At 43.1% G+C, this 21,317-nt stretch overlaps 2 protein-coding genes across 2 annotated transcripts; one reads left to right on the top strand and one right to left on the bottom strand.

Annotated features, from left to right (window-relative positions):
- The first annotated feature begins 2,544 nt into the window (after positions 1–2,544).
- Positions 2,545–4,529, top strand: LTA2 (2-oxoacid dehydrogenases acyltransferase family protein). The gene is made up of 6 exons (XM_078588069.1): positions 2,545–3,425; positions 3,498–3,689; positions 3,772–3,859; positions 3,938–4,008; positions 4,087–4,170; positions 4,261–4,529. The coding sequence occupies exons 1-6, from the start codon at positions 2,610–2,612 to the stop codon at positions 4,363–4,365; spliced, it is 1,356 nt and encodes a 451-aa protein (XP_078444195.1). The 5' UTR covers positions 2,545–2,609; the 3' UTR covers positions 4,366–4,529.
- Positions 4,530–4,689: 160 nt separating this feature from the next.
- AHP2 (Tat-binding protein 1(Tbp-1)-interacting protein (TBPIP)) lies at positions 4,690–20,284 on the bottom strand. Its single transcript, XM_078588070.1, has 6 exons — positions 20,107–20,284; positions 19,871–19,896; positions 5,408–5,675; positions 5,266–5,336; positions 4,991–5,179; positions 4,690–4,918 (listed from the first exon to the last, which is right to left on the bottom strand). The coding sequence occupies exons 1-6, from the start codon at positions 20,132–20,134 to the stop codon at positions 4,823–4,825; spliced, it is 678 nt and encodes a 225-aa protein (XP_078444196.1). The 5' UTR covers positions 20,135–20,284; the 3' UTR covers positions 4,690–4,822.
- Positions 20,285–21,317: the final 1,033 nt, after the last annotated feature.

Below are 21,317 nucleotides of genomic sequence, written 5' to 3' on the forward strand. Positions count from 1 at the left end.
GCACTTTTGTTGACAATTCTAAACTTTTATAGTTAGTTCAGGAACTCGAATATGGTCATTGGGTTTGAGTAGTTATCCTTTGTTCTTCATAATGATACTCATATTGAGACACTATTAGACGTTATATATCCAAAAATTTGAAGTATCATAACTGAAATGATCATCACAATCTAGTCCAATTTTACATATTGTCTTTGATGGTAAATCTGGTGGAAAAATAGCTGCGCGACAAACAAATAACACGTTCCATATCTCAAGAAAATCTCAAAGATATAATATCTATTCATTATAATGCATCTGGATGGTTATAAAGAAGTAAACTACGACGAGATGATGATATGCAGAACACTAGTATTTAAACATGTATTGTATACATTCCAATTTAAAAGATACTTGAGAAGGACATTAAATTTTATGACATAATAATACTATCTATTCAAAGCACAACTGTCAATTCACAATACACCTTTGGTGCCTCAAGTCTAAATAACACTTGCACAACTATGATGTTTATCAACCCAATCGACAGCACGTTATAATACCATCTCGAATTCATAGAATAAATTCGCTAAAGTCTTTCTCCTAAACAGAATCCACTATGATGTGTTAGTGTATCCACACTAATGGCTACGGGATCAGCCATACTTATCATATGGATGCAACTAGATAGTGTTCTATTTAGGCTGGGATATTGATGCAATAATTTGGGATTTTATTGCTGAAATTGAGAGGACATGTCATTGCATGATTATAAAATATACTGCAGTGCATTTTTCAACACATACTTTGAGAAATCTGAGAACTTTATGCCATGTTGGTGATCTTTCCAAGGAGAGAAAAAATAAAATGCCCATATTGCACCAACTAAAAGTTGTGATATCGATTACAATCAAGGAGTTATGTCTCTATTTTATCTATCCATCCAAGGTCTTTTATATATAAATAGACCCCCTCCTTGTTAATAAGCACCGTAGGATTTTTTTCCTAATTTTGATTGTAGAGTGATTTGTTTAGTTGAATCTGATTTGGTCCACTTGTTTATACTAATTTTGATTGAAGGAGTGACATTCTAACTGAGACTTGTGAAGAGATAACACACACAGAATCAGATATATATACGATCTGATACATATAATTCTCTCCTTCTAACATATTTATTAATAAAAAAGTGTTCGTCATCTAATAAAACCTATTTATTAATAACTTATGAATATCTAATAAAACCAATCTGTACACATACAGAATCACTTATATATATAAATATACAGGATGCAATACATATATCAACAGACACACGGTTCTTTCCAAACTGACATAATTATTAATAATAAAAAAGGGTTCGTCGTCCGTCATCAATATCTTGAATAGGATGACAGGAAAATGCGATTGGGTAAAGCCATTTATAACATCAGGGGTTCTTGAGCTTCAGTCCCTGTTCAGATATATATACTTTAGTATAGGATCAACAGTCATACAATTCTCTCCAGCTAACATATTTATTAATAAAAAAGGGTTCTTCATCTAATAAAACCTATATATTAATAACTCATGAATATCTAATAAAACCTATATGTGCTATTGATTTGCTAGACATGTAAACATACATAATCACACACACATATATAAAAATACAGGATCTGATACATATAACAACAGTCATACAGTTCTCTCCTGCTAACACATTTATTAATAAAAAATGGTTCTTCATCTAATAAAACCTATATATTAATAATCGTGAATATCTAATAAAAATTATATGTGCTATTGATTTCCTAGACATGTAAACATACATAATCACACACACATATATAAAAATACAGGATCTGATACATATATCAACAGTCATACAGTTCTCTCCTGCAAACACATTTATTAATAAAAAATGGTTCTTCATCTAATAAAACCTATATATTAATAATCGTGAATATCTAATAAAAATTATATGTGCTATTGATTTCCTAGACATGTAAACATACATAATCACACACACATATATAAAAATACAGGATCTGATACACATATCAACAGTCATACAGTTCTCTCCTGCTAACATATTTATTAATAAAAAAGGGTTCTTCATCTAATAAAACCTATATATTAATAACTCATGAATATCTCATGAAAACCTATATGCACTCTAAAATTTCTAGATATGTACACTTACAGAATCACTTATATATATAAATATACAGGATCTGATACATATATCAACAGACATACAGTTCTCTCCTGCTAACATATTTATTAATAAAAAGGGTTCTTCATCTAATAAAACCTATATATTAATAACTCATGAATATCTCATTAAAAACCCATACGCACTCTAAAATTTCTAGATATGTACATATACAGAATCATTTATATATATAAATATACAGGATGCGGTACATATATCGACAGTCAAACACTTCTTTCCAAACTGACATATTTATTAATAATAAAGAAGGGTTCGTCGTCCGTCATCCAGTTCTTCAATAGGATGACGGGCGAAGGCGATTGGGTAAAGCCTTTTAAAACAGGAAGGGGTTGTCGAGCTTCAGTCCTTGTCCAGCAATCCCCTCCCCCTTTCCTCGTCCCCTCCGCCCCCCCCCCTGCACGGAGCTCCGGAAATGGCGACCTCCTCCTCCCTCCTCTCCTCCTCCCCCAGCCCGCTCCTCCGCCGTCGATCCGCCGCCCCGCCGCGCGCTCCCCGCCCGCTCGCCGTCCGATCGAAGATCCGGGAGATCTTCATGCCGGCGCTGAGCTCCACGATGACGGAGGGGAAGATCGTCTCCTGGATCAAATCCGAGGGCGAGCGCCTCTCCAAGGGCGACAGCGTCGTCGTCGTCGAGTCCGACAAGGCCGACATGGACGTGGAGACCTTCTACGACGGCATCCTCGCCGCCGTCGTCGTCGCCGAAGGCGAGACCGCCCCCGTCGGCGCCCCCATCGGCCTCCTCGCCGAGTCCGAGGAAGAAATTCCCGCCGCCCGTGCCCGCGCCGGCTCCCTCGCCGCTCCGTCCCCCCCGTCTGATCCCTCGCCGCCGCCCCCCGTCCCGTCGCCACCTTCGTCGTCCCCCCCGCCGCCCGTCGCCGCCGCCGCCGCCCCCGTCCTGACCCCCCACGCCAAGAAGCTCGCCAAGCAGTACAAGCTGGACCCCGCTACCATACCCGGCACCGGGCCTTTCGGCAGAATTACCCCCGCCGACGTCGAGGCCGCCGCCGGAGTCCCCCCGGCGAAGGCCTCCCTGCCGTCCCCGCCCCCCCCGCCGCACGTCGTCGCCGCCGCCGCCCCCGTCTTGACCCAATTGCCCGGATCAACCTCCGTGGCGTTCACCGGAATGCAGGCGGCGGTGGCGAAGAACATGGCTGTGAGCTTGGCCGTGCCGACGTTCCGAGTGGGGTACCCTGTGAAGACCGACTCCCTTGATGCCCTCTACGAGAAGGTATGACCGCAGTCAACGCCAGAAGGTCAACACCCAATACTTTGACTTGTCAACGGTTGATGACTCTTGCAGGTCAAGCCCAAGGGAGTGACGATGACTGTGCTGCTGGCGAAGGCGGCAGCGATGGCGCTCGCCCAGCACCCCGTCGTCAACGCCACGTGTAAGGACGGCAAGAGCTTCGTCTACAACAGTAGCGTCAACGTCGCCGTCGCCGTCGCCATCGACGGCGGCCTCATCACGCCTGTTCTTCAGGATGCGGATAAGGTTTGATCATGAAAGAATGATATCACAAAGAGGAAACTTGGGAGTGAAACATATCATAAACAACTTATTGGGTTTTATGTAGCTGGATATTTATCTCTTGTCCCAAAGATGGAAGGAGCTGGTGGGGAAGGCCCGTGCCAAGCAACTTCAACCCAGTGAATACAATTCAGGTCTGCTTTTTTTTGTTTCCTTTTTTAGTCTTATTTAGAGATTTTTTATGAATGGTACTAGCTGAAAATTCTCTGCAGGAACGTTTACCTTATCCAATCTGGGTATGTTTGGAGTGGACAGATTTGATGCCATTCTTCCCCCCGGTCAGGTGAAGATACTTTGACTTTGGCTTGGTAGGGTTTGACTTCGACTTGACGGGCTCGGCTTTCTTTTTCGTAATTTTAAGGGTGCCATCATGGCTGTGGGAGCGTCGAAGCCCACCGTTGTCGCCGACGCCGATGGTTTCTTCAGTGTGAAGAACAAGATGCTGGTAAATGAATAAGTTTGTGAATTTTTTAATTTAGAAATTGTAGGTTATTGGTCAAATTCAGGGGCTGACCTGTAGATCTTGGTTCTTCAGGTCAACGTCACGGCGGACCACCGGATCATCTATGGTGCGGACTTGGCTGCATTCCTGCAGACATTTGCTAAGATCGTGGAGAGCCCCGAAAGCCTCACGTTGTAGGAATGTCGTCATCATCATCATCATCATTAATCAGTATCTATATTCCTCCTTTATTCTAAAGATTCTAGTTTTAGAGTTTTACTCAAACACCCACTTTTGCAGCTCCTGCAAGTCGAATTTTGCTTAAGTTATTCCAAAGTACATTGCTATTTTTTCCAGCGACTTATTTGCCTTGCAGTTCGTTTTTTCCTTGTGAAGACAAAGAAAATCCACTTTACATCCGAGATCTTCACTATAAGATCCGATATCACGTTAAACCCATCATTAACCAATTACAGATCTTTGTCACTTCAGAAAAAGAAACACAACTCGAGAAAGAAAATGGACGAAAATTCAAGCGAGCCGTTTGCATTGTAGGAAATATATACATTATGAATGTCTTATAAATGAAATCTCATCATAGCTGGAAGATGTTAGTGTTTAGGAACCTCAACTATGGTGTTCCCTTCGGCTGAAATTACTGCGTTCTCCTCTTCTTGGAGCTTGGCAACAGTTCAGAAAAGGACTGGAAACTTACTCCAACATCTTCATCGTATTCAATACCGAGCTCCTCCTGAGAATTTTACCTGAAGTCAATAACAGAAGAAATTTTGAAGTATAATAGAGTAATATAAAAATTAAAGACCTTGAGTTCTTGCAAGTCCTTGGGAGAGTTCTCTGTAATGGCATCCCATAACTCCTTGAAAATCTTTTTGCGTCTCCGCCACTGGTTCATCTTCTCTACGAATGTCTCCTCCAATAACTTTTTCTCCTCTGGATTCACCAGCTCAGTCCCCTCGCTCAAAATCTTCAACTTGTTCTGCATTTCTTCCACCTGGATAAGGGGGAGACTTGAGATTCATTAAAAAAACGGTACTACAAAAAACTATAGTTCTCCTATTAGAATGAAATTACAGATACCTCTGCCTTCAGTTTGGATTCTCTGGAGTTTATCTCACCCAACGTCAAGTTTGACTGGAGAACCCTGATTTCTGTCTTTCAAAAACTGGATCTGCTTAAAATTCGTTTAAAATTTATCAGAGGAAAATGAAAGACGAAGCACCTGCTTCAACTTCAGCAATCGATTTCTTGTGAGTGTTGAGATCTTCTTGAAGCTGTGTGTTGGCTTTCTTCATCTCGTCGAGTTCTTCAGCATTGGGAATGTCAAACTGGTCTTGCCGGGCAATGTATATCTTTTGTTTGCCATATTCTTTGAAGGACAGCTGTCCGCTGTCTGAAAGACTATCCAATGCTCTCTGGATCGCAGCCTTTTTGAGATTGAATTTTTGCAGCGCATCGGCAACATTTTGACTGTTCAACGGTCTGTTTTCCTGTGAGATAAATACTTTAATCTACTACGTTCACGAGAGTTTTAAAATTAGCTACATGAGCAACAAAAATAAAAAAATTGTCGAGAAACTACCTTGGAGAGATCTGGAGGACAACAGTAGCATAAAAAAATGTAAAGAATGTAATCTTCAAAAAAATCTGACCGTACCATATGATGCATATGCAAAACATTTGGTGGCCCAAAAGCCAAAATTGGAAAGTTTTGCTTAACAAAAAGAAATAGGAGCGAACAAATTTGGAAGGAAAGAAACCCGGAGTGGATCATTCTCCAGAAATATAATACAATGCTGATGCACATCTTCAACGAAATCGAAAGGGTTCGTAAGAAGTTGATGCAATTCTTTAGATCCTGTAGTTCGAGTAACCAAAAGAATAGAAATAACAATGAGTTAAGAAAGAGAGAGAGATAGTAGTGGATAGGATGGAACAAAGTAGGTGGGGATGGAGAGTCAAGCTGCATCAGATGATCTCAGATATGAATCTATCTGATTCAGAAGGGAAGAACTCACATCAGTATCTCAGTTTCAATTCAAACATGGGCTTGATTCACACTCCTTCCCCTCCAGCCTCAGACGTCTAAGCGATTTCTGGAAGAAAAAAGTCGTCTTTGTTGAGGGTCGGGAGTCATATTTATAGTGTTTTTTCTTTCCCTCCTAATCACCCCTTTTCAAAGGGATGCAAAGGTGTCTTGAGTTTCCATTCTGAGACGTTTCTTGGCTTTCTTTGGAAGATATCATAACAAAATATGCATTAGTTATCCCATGTTCTGATAGAAAGCTATCTGGCGAGAATTCAAGTTAGAACAGGAGAGTGGAGCCGATGGGAAGGACAGAAGATAGGATTAAGATTTTCTGGATGCAGAAATTCTTTGGAGAAGACTGATACGTTCCCTGCCGGATCGTATGGTGAAAGGGGCTGACCCTGGCGGAATGGACGATGCCGAGGGGACGAGGATGGCAGAGGAGCGGTGGAGTGAGTATTGCCGGAGGAATGGGGCTCGACAGAGTGGACGTCGTCAAGAGAGAGAGAGAATCTACCGGACGAGGAGGGCTACATATTTAAAGTGGAACACAAGACAGAAAGGAAAGACACTAATGCCCTTAGTGGGCTTACTAAATGGAGTAGATCGTAATAACAGCAGCGGCATGCAGCTGTTTAACCAGAAATCCACTCAAAGGTACATCGAATCACGAGAGAAATCATTGCCTCAAGGGGATACTTACACCCTCATAGAAATTAAGAAATAGTTGGGCATTTTTTCTTGTTATTAAGTCTTTGGGCCATCTTGTTGACTTTTCTTCTTCTGCTGATAGATCTGCCAAGGGACTCCACAAATGCCCGCCCCTTCTCCACACACCTCCTCAGGGTGAAGGGTTGGAAATCGTTGATTTATCTGATCGGGGTATTCCTACATGGCCTCAAAGAGTGACAATTCATGCCATTCAAACAGCACTGCCTCTCATCCGGTTGAATGTCGCGATTCCTCACTTTTCCACACAAATAGACGCACTTTCAAAAGATCAATCAATCAATAGAAGTGGAGAATTCTAGAAATAATTTAGGTGTAACTACCGAGAACTATTTCTGAGAGATAAGATGAAAAGAAAGATATCGTATCACCACCGAATCGGTGTTGCTCCTCCTGCCTGGGAGAATCTCCCGCACCGACCTGATTGCTCAGTAATTCTGGGATCTCCCTAAATGTCGAACTTCTTGAAATAGTTCGCACCATGGGGGTGCTGCACAGAACTGTCCATTCTTTTGGTCTTCTACAATGGTCTCCAGCTCATTCTTTTGCACATGGAGAGTACCCATAACGACTTAATTTGACCAGTTTAACCCCAGGGACCAGAAAATACGTCACAGCATCATGCAAGTATTGTCCCCATGGTGCTGCCAAGCATGTAGACAAGTTGCTAATAGTGGTTCCAGAACTACTCATCCTATAGGTAATAGTGGATCAAAGATGCATGCAAGATCAAGTTCTTAAAAAAGTGAGGCATGAGTTTATGAGCATACCCTCCTGCAGTCCCAATAGTTGCCTCTTATTGACCTCCAATCAAATCTCAGCCTTTAACACTTTCAAGAAAGCTTGTTCTGAATTTCTGTCGATATATCTGGACCGCACTTCCACAATTATTTCAAAGTCATTCTGATACTAAATCACCAGCCAGATTTATTGTGAATCGAAGAATTTCTGATACAGATTTGAGCTCCAGGAAGACCTAAACCTGCAGCGAGTTGAGTCTTGAAGGCCCTGCAATCTGAAGTGAAATCTAGCATCAGTAGAGATACCAGTCCAGAGTCTAGCTAGAATTCCAAAAACCTGCCTTTGCAGACTAGGACTAAGGCACAAATGGGGTTTGGCAAGCCTGAGCCAACTATCCGAATTATGCCCTTTAAACACTGTAGGTTTGTGATGATGATGCATGAGTGAACCAAGGTCCACCATTACCTCAGCATTTTTGTGAACTGTCGGAAAATCTGGGGATGAACCGTAGTTTCTACACCTTCAAAAATCAACCATTGTTGTGACTATTTGCTGCAGGGGCTTAGCACTTCCTCCAAAAATTCATCCATGATCCAACAGAGTGTTGATTGGAGCCACCCTCTTGAATATTTGAACTGTATGGCCCTGGTGATGTTTTTCTACAGCCTCCTACTGATGCTGCTCTTGACAGCTCTGATACCAGTTGACAGAAAGGCGAATTGGCTCTCTATTGATATTGATGTAGAACACAAGAGTAGAGAGGAAGGTGAGAACATAGAATCAATAATTTCTGGATGCAAAAATTCTTTGGAGACGGCAGCCAGATGCAGCTGACTGACCATAATTTAACCCAAAGGTGCATCAAACCATAAGAGAATTCAGTGGTATTTTCCTTTAAAATAAAATACCTATATCCTATTCATACCCCTATAGGGATGAAGAAATAGTTAGGTGTTTTACACAACACTGTCTTAGAACCATCCTGTGATGACGATAGGTCCACCAAGGGACCCTTTCATGTTCACAAGCCAATAAAATCTGAAAATTTGACAACCTTTCTGCCAAATAGTAAAATGAAAAGAATGAAAAATCAAATATTTTGTGAAGTTATGTATGCATCTTGTTATGAAGCTGTTAAGACCCCGATGCAGAAGTACCAACGACAGCAGGGGGCCAAACGACCCCCTGTATTTTCGGCCCACAAAAGGGGGCCTGAACAAGCCTGAACCCACTAAGGGTTTTGACTCACGGAGCCCCCTGAGTCATAAGAGAAGACGGAGGAGGAAGAAGGCACTCATCGAAGAACCCTAGTAAGCCTCCTCCTTGCTCTCTATCCCTTCCTCTTTCTCGACCACCCTAACCCTTCTCCGTCCTCGGCCGCCTGCTTCCAGGAACGCCAGGCAGCCGGATCTCAGGCGCACCAGCGAGGGGAGATCAGCACTCCTCACTTCCTTGGCGTCTCTCTCTCTCTAGCTCGCCCCCTTCTATCCTATCCCTTTCTTAACATTCGAACCTCAGTCTACCCTATTGTCATTGAGAACATTGTCGCAATATTGAAATTCTTCTGAGTCTAAGGCAAGCCCAACGAGGGTCTTATCAGAAGCCTGCAAGTGTCCATCAAGTGTGCACACCGTTTGAAGAAATATGGTCATTGCCATATTTCCCCTAGACCTATATCTTCCTGCGAAGGGCAGAATAATCATCCAAATGTCAATGTATTTGCATATAACTAGCAACTCAGAAATGAAAAAGGATATGATGATTTTTCCATTCAAATCAAGTATTCTGCTTTCACATGGCATCAGAACCTGCAAACCAATGAGACAAACATGCACGCTCATGATTCAACACCAGTCAATCGTGTTTGATGATCTTCAGCCTCTCACCACATTCAAGGCAACTGGATGTGAGTCCGACATCGAGGTCCTGAATGAGTAAAGTGATCTCCTGAATGAGACTGCCACCTTCAGTGCCAAACTCTTGCCACTCCCATGGAAGTTGGTAAGACACTGATTTGGGCTTACACAAAGACAGGGAGCCTTAAGTGACACCTGGTATCCTTAGGCATATATGGGGAATTACGAAAGGCATGGTGTACAAATAAAGTGATGAATTCTCCTCAGCCAAACCCTAGCCAACAGGTGGAGAAGAGAACCAACAGATAAAGAAAAAGAAAATAATTTGTCTACGCAGAAATATGTTCCTGTGCATACCTTATATTGTGGGACACAGGACAGGTTACAGAACACAGGGTTTCCTAAAGAGTCTATTACATGCCATAAAAGAGAAAGTTTAATAAAGTATAATAAAAGAAAACTCGCCAGCTAACACAAAACTCAAGTAGGCTCTTTATCACTACCCCTTCTCTCTCTACCTAACCTTGACTTGACCCTCACACTCAACCTCATGTTCCTTCTCCTCGGGCATCGCGTCGGAGCTGGAGCAGGCGGAAACCGAACACCATGTCTTCTAATACACTGCACCCACATTCTTCCCCTCTCCTCTTCCTTCCCCACTTGACTCCAAAAAAGTGTTTTCTTACATGTGCTCTGCACAGGATAGCTTGGAACTGGTTTCCTTTTTGAAGTTCAATCACACCCACAGGAATGGGTCCCTTTGTAAGTGTTTGTAACTTAAACAAGATGAAAATGAACCCACTACCAACCAATTAGCTTACCAATGCCGTACTGGTAAACCCATAAATCTCAACCACTCTAGGCCTGGCATTTCTTAAATTGTGAACCTTCTCAGTCAATTTATGCACTGTCCTAAATTTTCTCACCTGCAGGCTGAACATAGGGCCCTTCAGCATCTGAAGAGGAATATAGGACTCATCACCTTCCACCAGGGCTAGTCACTATTCATGGAAATTTACACTGACCATGCTGGCTCTTAAATTGACCGTGGATCTACTGCTGGTTATTACATAGACTACTCCGACTACGCTGGCTCTTAGGTTGACCGTAAATCTACTACTGGTTATTACACTGACTACTCTGACTACGCTGGCTCTTAGGTTGACCATAGATCCACTACCGATGTTCCCCACTCTACAGGAGCTCGGTCACCAGGCTTATAGGAAGAAGCAAAATTTGGTGTCTCTGCAGTACCGAAGCCAAATTCAAAGCACTGGTGAAAGGGATGTGTGAAGCTTTCTGGATTTGAGGAATTCTTTGTAAATTAAAGCTTCTACCCGAACAGCCTATTACCCTTTGGTGTAACAACAAATTGGACATTGCTTTGGTCCATAACCTGTCCAGCATGACCAGACCAAGCACCGAAAGATTGATTGTCATTTCATCAAAGCAGAAATTGGAATCCAAAATCATGGGGATTTGCTGTATCAACACAAAACTCCAGCTTGCCAACCTCCTGAAAAACTGACTATCCTGGGATCTCCATGATTCTCTCGTGTCCAAACAGGGAATGAGCAGTATCCATTCCCCTACTTTAGGGGAGGTATTTATGGAGCCTGCACGTATCTGTCACGTGCGCGCACAGTTTGAGGAAAGATGGCTGTTGCCATATTCCACCTTGCCCTTTATCTTCATGCTAAGGGCAGAATAGTCATCAGATTATCAATGTACTTGAATATAACGAACCCTAAGAAATGAAGGTGATACAATGTTTTTTCCAGTCAAATGAAGTTTTTTTTTTGAAATGTTATTTAAGACGGTCACCCGAAAAAATGGTAACCACCCAGAGTTGCATGTGGAGATAGCTAACTCTCCTTACAATCTGGCCAACCCCTACCTTATCTGATTACCCCTCTAGCGAACCATGATGCCATGAGGCCCTCAACAGCATGGGCTAGCCCGTTCTTGGACACCTTGGCCCCCCTAAAAACTGCCTCATTTCGGTGTAGCCATATTGCCCAGAGCACTGTCAACGCTCAGTCTTCGTCACCAATTGTGCATAAAGTACACGTCGCAGAGATATCAGGATACATCCTCCGACGGAAGACGTGTCACCAGTCTCTTGTGTAGTAAGAGCCATCGAAAGATCTTAACCTTTAGTAGAATCTTGAGGCGCCAAATGGCCCGACATGCCAAGATTGTTGGTTGTTCCTCAATTCCCTGGCATAGCCTCATGTAGGCCTTCTGAACAGAAAAGGGAGGGCCTATCCAAACCCATCCGTCTTCTTCTCCATTTCTTGGCCAACGCTGAACCAAAGCTTGTCGCATGCCTAAGAACTCCGCCACCCTCTGGTCTGAGAGAGCACCTTCTACTATGTTGTCCCAACATTCTGCCACTATGGCATTGGGGCATCTGGCCAGCGCATAGAGCCGAGGGAATGTCTCCCTCAGAGGGCCATCCGAAGACCATGGGTCTTTCTAAAGACGAAATAGGGAGCCATCGCCAAGTCAGGCAGTGAAGAAGTCTCTAACTTGGGGAAAGTCTGTCTTAGGCCCTGCCAGAAGGGCAACGTTTCTCTACCTGGGGTTGCTTTCTCATCCCAGTTTACACTCCAACCATAGCTGTCTCACAGAATTTGGATGGCTAGGTCCTCCCGAGGGTGCATAAGTCATGTCACCCACTGTGTTAGAAGTGTGGCATTCATGCGTTGTAGGTGTACAACGCCCAGGCCTCCTTGTTTGGTAGGTCTATAGACGATATCCCATGCCACCAGTGTCAGCCCTCGACCCCCGTTAAGACCAGCGCCTATACACAAGAAACAACGCAGCAGGCCTTCGAGTCTGCGACTGATTCCTACTGGCATCTTGAACACTGAGAAGTGGAAGATGGGAACTGGTGACAGGACCGACCTCACTAGCACTAATTGACCTCCTCTGGACAGTACCTTGGCTTGCCATCCTTCTCGTCGTCTCTTGACCTTCTATACCACCAGCTGTCAATCTATCTTAGTCATCCTCCTTGTGGTCAATGGCAGACCCAAATATCTCATAGGTAGGTTTCCTAATGGTGTACCAAGTGCCTCTGCGCATTTCGATGCCTCCTCCTGAGAGAGGCGACTACCCACAAAAGCTGATTTAGCCCCTTTGATTTATAGGCCAGAGAAGTCTGCAAATAAGTCTAGTAAGGTGGACAAGTTTTTTGCCTCCTCTACTGAGCCTTCTATAAAAAAATGGTGTCATCTGCGTACTGCAGTAGCAAAATACCCTCGAGATGGCTTGCTGTCTGATATTCCTTTAGGAGACCGTGGGAGCTTGCTAGATTGGTGCGAGTGGTGAGTGCATTTGCCGCTAGGACGAAAAGTAGGGGGGCAAGCGGGCAACCGTGCCTTACCCCCCTTTCCGGTTGTATACGCCCACTTTCTGGCCTCCCGTTCACCAACACTGAGAATGAGTCCGATATTATGCATCTCTTCACCCATGTGAAACATTCCTTCGAGAAGCCCCTCCTCTTCATTGAAGCCCACAGAAAGCCCCGATATAGTGTGTCGTAAGCTTTGACAAAGTCAACTTTCCACATGAACCTCTTGGTCCCATGCCTTTTCCATGAAGCTACTATCTCTCCCGCTGCGAGTGCACTATTCACCAGCAAGCGGATCGGTATGAATGCCGATTGGGAGGGTCCGACGAGCACCTGTATTTATCTTTGACACTTCTAAATATTTTTAAGGATATGTCCATTTTTTAGTTTTATTTCTCTGAATAATGTTATAGGCACCTTCTTCCTCTTGGAATGTCAAAGGGTAAGTGAACGGCTTGCTACCAAGAGGGAACAAAGGGAGTCCCAGCACTAGGATTTTGCATTGTTTGGCTATACTAGCATTAGGATACATAAATATCCTACTGATTTCTAATTTCCAAATATTAATTTGCTGTGGCGTGTTTAACATTTGGAAATTAGAAACTTTATCCTACATCACTTTAACAATGAAATATTATATGATGTGACACATGTAATAGGTGTCTTGTTCACCGAATAATTTGCATGCCAAGACAATCGCAGGAAACAAGCAAGTTAACCCGGAAATTAGTGAGCGAGCTTTTGGGCCAAGTCTTGTTCGAACAGGCACAGACTTCTTATTATTTTCAGTTAATTTACATTTTCTCTTAAAATGCAGCATCAAATAAACCGCCAGAGTTCTGAATTCATGGCCACATTATTTAAGCAGTAGAGACACGTGCACAACAAAGTGGGAAGTTCTACAAATGGAAAGCTGTAGCGCAAAATGACCTAGCAGAGAGCACGGCAATGCGATGTTTTGTTTATCTCATATCAAGAGAAAATAAATATAAATTAGAGTTGATCTATTTTTTGCACCTTGGAGATATCCAATTGCTTGATATAAGGATTGAATGCAAAGATAACATCCACAAAAAGCTCGTGATCAGTTTCAGAAGGCAAGTGGACCATGGTCTACTACGGAACTAATTTTCCACCACAAATGTTTTATAACTTCACATCAAACGCTATTCAAGTAAAATAAAATTTCTCGATGTCACACTTGGAGAAAGGTGATGAAGTTATCAAAGATGTGACGACTATACCAGAAATGAACTCCGACTCTCTATGAGATTCCAACTGAAAAGCGTGGATATTTTGACTTCAGAATTAAAAAGTTCCATGATATTTAATGAACGAGCAAACCTGCTAGATTTCCATGTTAGACATTGTTGAGTTATGTTGTACTAACTATGAGCCTAAGGCCATGTAAATGTAATAAACTAACTCTAGGCTGATAATGAAACTGCTAACACCTCTAGAAGACTTCTAATGGACCACTGGAAGGCCCATTAGCAGCCCTGTAATGGTCCCTTAAGGACCATTACTCTCCCACTAAGGGCCCATAAAGGGTCCCTTAGTGAAGGCCCACTAGGGGCGGAGATATCAGGCCCTTAGTGGGCCTGATATGGTCTGGGCCTGTCCTAGACAGGCCCAGAGTCCAACAGCTATTTAAAATAGCTGTTGGACAGGCCCTCCAACGGCTCCTTTTCAAAAAGGTAGCCGTTGGAGCTTACTTGTAAAACAAGTAAAGGATTACTTGTTTTACAAGTAAGCCTCCTAACTACTTGTGAAAGGGTCTTTTAGACCAATGCACCAAGTATCAGACGTACAGGACAGCCCGAAAGCTCTGGGAAGCTGTCCATCGAACACACTCCAAGCAAGGTGACAAAGCTATTATCGTCGACCTTTTGCAGCGCTCCTTCTCTGTCCGGCAAGGGGACAAGACAATCGAAGCTGTCTCCGACGAACTTCGAAACATTCACATGGAGCTGGATCATATCTGGCCACCGCCCACCAACCCCGTTGAAAAGGCTCGGTGGGACACTCTTCGTCTCTGTCAGTTACTGTTCAGTGTCAACCACGACTACGAGGTCGTTCGGAGTCAGCTCTACAACCAAGACGTAGAGCCTAACTTTGACGAGGCCGTCGCTCGGCTTCTGCGTGAAGAGAGCCGCATCCTCCAAGAACGGGAGAAAGCGGCCTCCGGCATCACCAGCTCCTATGTTTCTAGGAGCTACAAGCCCCCGAGTTCTGCCCAGGGGCAATCTCAGCAATCTGCACCTGGCAGAACAGACTCTGGGAAGACTCCCAGAGAAGAATGGGTATGTACCTACTGCAAGAAGCCGGGGCACCTCTGGGACAAATGCTGGAAGCTTCACGGCAAGCCTCCACACATCGCCCGGGCCCACATGGCCTCGGGTACGCCAGATGACGGAGAATCTCAGCAAGGGGGAGCAGCTGCTTCCACTCTGCAGTCCATGAGGGATTCCCAGCACGCCATGCAGCTGGAAATCCAGAACCTGAAGGCTCTCCTCAACACCTCCAGCACCGTCATCGGCTCGACGTCCATGGCTAACGGTGGTAAAAACAATCCTCTCTCGAATTTTACTTCTAATACACACTCGGCTCCTGTCTGGATATTAGATTCCGGAGCAACAGATCATATGACCAATAGAAAAACTCTTTTCTCGTCATATGAATCTATTGCTTCTGGCAAACATATCCAGACAGCAGACGGAACATTACTACCCGTCTTTGGCTTTGGTACATTAGACATACATCCCATTGGACCCGTCTCCAATGTTCTGTATGTTCCTAAACTCCTCGTTAACCTCATTTCCGTTCAAAAACTTGCTAAAACCCAGCATTATACCATACTCTTTGATGACATTGATGCTTATCTTTGTCACAAGGTCCACGGGTCGAGAATTGGTCTAGCTAGAGTCAAGGAGGGACTCTACTATCTCCCTGGACCAATACCTACCTCTCCATCGAAGGGACTTGCAGTGACGACCACTCAGGCGCCATCCATGGAGAAAATCATGGAGATCCATCAACGGATGGGTCATCCGTCCTTTCACTTTCTCAAACATGTGTACCCCTATTTATTTACGGATCACGATTTAAACTTATTCATTTGTCCAGCGTGTCAATTGGGAAAGTTTAAACGCTCTACTTACCCTTTAAATAATAATAGAGCCAAAACACCTTTTTCTTTAATCCACTGTGATCTCTGGGGGCCATCCCCGCATACAGATCTCTTGGGCCATCGCTATTTTTTGATCTGTACAGACGATCACAGTAGATTTAATTGGATCTTCCTCCTTAAACACAAAACTGAAACCACTAGTTGCATCAAGAATTTATGTGCACTAATCGCACGTCAATTTGGAACTTCCGTTCAAGGGTTTCGGACTGACAACGCCAAGGATTTCCTCAACAAAGAGTTGACGGAATTCCTGACCTCTAGTGGAATCCGACACGGAACTTCCTGTCCCTATACCCCTCAGCAAAACGGGCTTGCTGAGAGGAAGATTGGGGATGTTGTCGACAAAGCCCGTACACTACTAATCCAAGCCCATGCTCCGAAGAACCTCTGGGGCTTCGCTGTACTTACCGCCACCCATCTTATTAACCGTTTAGCCTCACGGATACTGAATTATCAAAGTCCTGTGGACATCCTTGAAACCCAGTTTCCGAATGTGCGTCTTAAGACTGGCCTACCAGTCAAGATCTTTGGCTGTACCGCTTATGTACATAATCCAGTACATAAGCATGATAAATGGACACCTAAGGGACTGAAGTGTGTCTTATTAGGGTATTCCACCACCCAAAAGGGCTATAAGGTATATCATCCAGTCACTCGACGGTACCTTGTATCCAAGGATGTCATTTTTGACGAACATAGTTTTTACTACAAAACCAAACAACATGACACCCTACGAGATCTTGAGTACCTTACACAGGTGGAAGAATCACTTCCATCTGCTTCGGATTCTGCAGATATACCTCATTCTGACCTACCTCAGCATTCCTCACCTGTTCCTCTGCTAGAACCAGCAGAAATCTCTGCCCCTCTGCCAGTCACCGAAGTTTCAGCTTCTTCAGATTCTACAATGGAATCTGAACCTTCTGAGACAGTGCCCATTTCTGCCCCCGAAGGGACTGTAATTCCAGTCCCTTCCTCATCACAGCGCAGAGATCTCTCTGAACCTGTGATCAACCCCACTCGCACCGAACCCCAGGGAGAATGGTCTATTGCCCTTCGGAAAGGCAAGAGATCATGTGTCAAGGCCAGACCCTATGACACTGCACATCTATCCTTGCAACATCAGACCTTTCTTACCAACCTGACTGAACAATATGTTCCGAAAACAGCTCATGAGGCCATGCGCATTCCTAAATGGAAAGCGGCCATGGATGAAGAAATGCGCGCCTTATTGTTGAACCAAACATGGGATATTATGGATCTACCCAAAAACAAAAAGGCAGTCAGCTGCCGATGGGTGTTCACTCTCAAAAGCACCCTCGAAATTCCCTACAAAGCTAAAGCCAAGTTAGTAGCCAAGGGATTTACTCAAACCTATGGGATAGACTATCAAGAAACTTTCGCTCCGGTCGCCAAAATGAACACTATTCGGATAATCATATCCCTAGCAGTTCATTTTGACTGGCCTTTACGCCAATATGACATTAAAAATGCCTTTTTACATGGTGACCTTAAGGAAGAGATCTACATGACTCTTCCTCCTGGCTATGGCGATCTTCCCCAGTCTGGGAAGGTGTGCAAATTAAAGAAGGCCTTGTATGGCCTCAAACAGTCCCCTAGGGCATGGTTTGGACGCTTCACCCAGGCCATGCAGGTACTGGGCTATCGACAGTGCAACAGTGAACACACGTTGTTCTACAAACGCACTTCTCCGTCCCTAATTACCCTATTAGTTGTTTATGTGGATGATATAATCATCACAGGCAATGCTCTTCAAGAAATTAGTACCCTTGAAAAACATCTTAGCAATGAATTTCAAGTTAAAAACTTAGGGCCCCTGAAGTTCTTCCTCGGCATCGAATTTGCACGATCCAGTGAGGGCATTCTGCTCTCTCAGCAGAAATATATTCTTGATCTCCTTGCTGAGACCAAGCACACCAACTGTCGTATTAGTGACACACCCATTGAGCCCAATCATCGCCTTATGCTGGATGATACTGATCCACACGTTGAGATCACTTCGTATCAAAAGCTCATCGGGAAATTACTCTATTTATCACACACTCGGCCTGACATTTGTTATGCAGTCAACGTTCTAAGTCAATTTATGCATTCACCTCGCACTTCTCATGTTCAAGCTGCTCATAGAGTTCTCAGGTACCTCCGAGGGACAGTCGGCCTTGGAATCACCTATCGGCGAACAGGTAACCTTGACTTAATTCTCTACACAGATTCTGATTTTGCAGGTTCCCGGGTCGATTATCGGTCCACAACAGGCTACTGCACCATCCTTGGAGGTAATCTCGTCACATGGCGCAGCAAAAAGCAGAGCGTTGTGTCCAAGTCTAGCACGGAAGCTGAATTCCGAGCTATGTCCAAGGGAATCGATGAAGTCATGTGGATTCGCAACACACTTGAAGAGTTGCAAATCCCCTACATCCGCCCCATCACTATCCGCTGCGACAACAAGTCTGCCATCAGCATCGCGCATGATCCAGTTTACCATGATCGGATGAAGCACGTTAATATTGATCGATTCTACATTCAGGATCACCTGGAGCAGGGTATCCTGAAGACGGAACATGTCGTCTCCGAAGACCAGTGTGCTGACATCTTTACCAAAGATCTCCCGGTTCAGGCCCAGCGACGTTTTGTATCCAAGCTTGGCATGGTGGACATCCATTCCAGCGCTTGAGGGGGAGTGTTGAGTTATGTTGTACTAACTATGAGCCTAAGGCCATGTAAATGTAATAAACTAACTCTAGGCTGATAATGAAACTGCTAACACCTCTAGAAGACTTCTAATGGACCACTGGAAGGCCCATTAGCAGCCCTGTAATGGTCCCTTAAGGACCATTACTCTCCCACTAAGGGCCCATAAAGGGTCCCTTAGTGAAGGCCCACTAGGGGCGGAGATATCAGGCCCTTAGTGGGCCTGATATGGTCTGGGCCTGTCCTAGACAGGCCCAGAGTCCAACAGCTATTTAAAATAGCTGTTGGACAGGCCCTCCAACGGCTCCTTTTCAAAAAGGTAGCCGTTGGAGCTTACTTGTAAAACAAGTAAAGGATTACTTGTTTTACAAGTAAGCCTCCTAACTACTTGTGAAAGGGTCTTTTAGACCCTGGATTTATTTGTATAAAAGGGGAACTTCAGTGCAGTAAAAGTCACCTTTTCAGCCCCAACCCTTGTGCACTCTCTTTCTCTCTCTACTTTCTCTCTCTAGACTTTCTCTCTCCTCCGAATTCTGCTGTTCTACAGACATCAAATATAACTTGTTATGAGAGGAACTGCAACATAGTTCACAAATTGAAAAATTACCGAGTAAAAGAGGCCAATACTGGATGGCGGGTTAATCTTGGTTGTATTCCTTAAAATTGGTGATTTTTCATCTGTTTTTTCAGGTAAAAAAAGAGAGATCTAAGGTGCAAGAGAAGAGGGGGATAAAAAGTGAGGGCAGATTCTGTTGTTGAAATCGAGGGATATTATAATAAGAAAGAACACATGGCTGGGTATAAGTTACCTCGTAGCACATTTATGGATGTGAAAAAAATTTAGAGCAGGCACTGATCTTTTGTTATTTATTCGTTATCAACAGAACCTACAAATCAGCCTTCCAATTGAAGAGAACGGAAACCTTATGAAAATATAAATGGGCCAAATTGAGCTTTTTCTATGATGAATCTGCATATGGATGTATAGTTTTCTTCCCAAATCCATTAACAAATGTAAAACTTATCCCCATCCTAGGAGCTAAAGATGCAACTTGCTTCCGCTAGCTCACCTGATTGACATAATCCAGAACAATTCCTGCGACACAATTTTAAAAAATTAGGCCAAGCAGTTACACGAAAAAAAGCTCGAGCACGATAACAATTTTCTCTCCATTTCCAAAAAATACAGCAAAATTCCGAATTAATTGACACAGATTATAAAAGAGCACACTGGAGACCCCATGAACTATGAGATTAAGAAGGCGACGGAAGAAATGCGAAGAAGAATTTCCTCGAATCAGTATACCTTCGACGCTGTCGGACTTGGGAGGCATTTTAACAGGGCTTCTTGCGCCAGGAATTCCCAAGACTGCTCCCAGATACTTAGCTAAGGCAGGTCAAACGCGACAATCCTCCAGATTGGCAAATACAACGATCCCGAAGAGGAAGAACAGAAAAACTTTTTAAATCGTACGCTTGTTCGTAGGTTTTTTTCCCTCCAAAAGCAAACTACAGAATGGGCAGAATTGAACCTAAGCCCAAGCCCAATATACAAGAGCCAAATGAAGACATTTATGCCATTAGAACTTTAGGCAATAAGAAAATATGACCTATCCTATGCAGCCCCTGTTGGTTTTTTTTTTCTTGTTGAATGTGAATCTGTTATAAACCATTTTACATTCTAAATTTGACTCTTGTATGAATTTACCTTGTGATAATGTGTGGCACAATCTTTCTAAATGTATTCTTGTGTGACTACAGGATTTGTGACCCATGTATCTGCAAAAAATGTGGCATGAAAAGCTTAGTTGATCCACATTCCAAGATTTCGACTTTAAATTTTGGACTATGAAGAACTAAATTTGTTGGATAAAATTCTGAATTCTAGAACAGTCTGATTTGATATGAATTTACCTTATTATCATGTTTGGAACCATCTTTTAAACCCATATTATTGTGCGGCTAAAGAATTTGTGACCCCTGTATGTGCAAAAAATGTGGCATGAAAGGGTCAATTGATCTATATTCCAAGATTTGAAGTGTAATTTTAGGATGAAGAAGAACTAATTTTTTTTAGGTAAAATTGTGAAGAATAAGTAGTCTGGTTTGTCTTATGTTCTTTCTCACATTATAAATAACAAAGAACTTGAAGTGAAAATAGAGAGAAGAATGAATAGAAAATAAATTATTAAACTCAAAGACAAATGAAGGAATTTCTAGCAACACTAGCTTCATTTTGGCTTGCTTTCAAATCCAAACCTCAGTAATATTATTTCTCCCCAAAGAAAAAAAATCAGAAACCCCCAGACGTCCCTAAGCTGCAGACAATTTTCTACTGACAAAATGAAAAAGTTGTTGTACGAATTTATATTTATGAAATTAAAGGAAAGAAGTTAATATTAGTAATGAGAAAAAAAATTAGAAACCAATGTATGAAATTAGAGTGTCAAAAGATATATGCACGAGTAATATTAAATTCTGTTGACTATTAATGAGGATAAGAATTTGTTTTTTTAA

The sequence above is a fragment of the Wolffia australiana genome, chromosome 16 (genome assembly GCF_029677425.1).
Source record: "Wolffia australiana isolate 7733 chromosome 16, ASM2967742v1".
Lineage (NCBI taxonomy): Eukaryota > Viridiplantae > Streptophyta > Magnoliopsida > Alismatales > Araceae > Wolffia > Wolffia australiana.

Coding starts and splice junctions, on each gene's coding strand:
- LTA2 (XM_078588069.1), top strand. CDS start 2,610: ATGGCGACCTCCTCCTCCCTCCTCTCCTCCTCCCCCAGCCCGCTCCTC. Junction 3,426..3,497: donor TTGATGCCCTCTACGAGAAG/GTATGACCGCAG, acceptor TGACTCTTGCAG/GTCAAGCCCAAGGGAGTGAC. Junction 3,860..3,937: donor ACCCAGTGAATACAATTCAG/GTCTGCTTTTTT, acceptor AATTCTCTGCAG/GAACGTTTACCTTATCCAAT.
- AHP2 (XM_078588070.1), bottom strand. CDS start 20,134: ATGCCTCCCAAGTCCGACAGCGTCGAAG. Junction 19,897..20,106: donor CAAGTCCGACAGCGTCGAAG/GTATACTGATTC, acceptor ATTGTGTCGCAG/GAATTGTTCTGGATTATGTC. Junction 5,180..5,265: donor AATCCAAACTGAAGGCAGAG/GTATCTGTAATT, acceptor CCCCTTATCCAG/GTGGAAGAAATGCAGAACAA.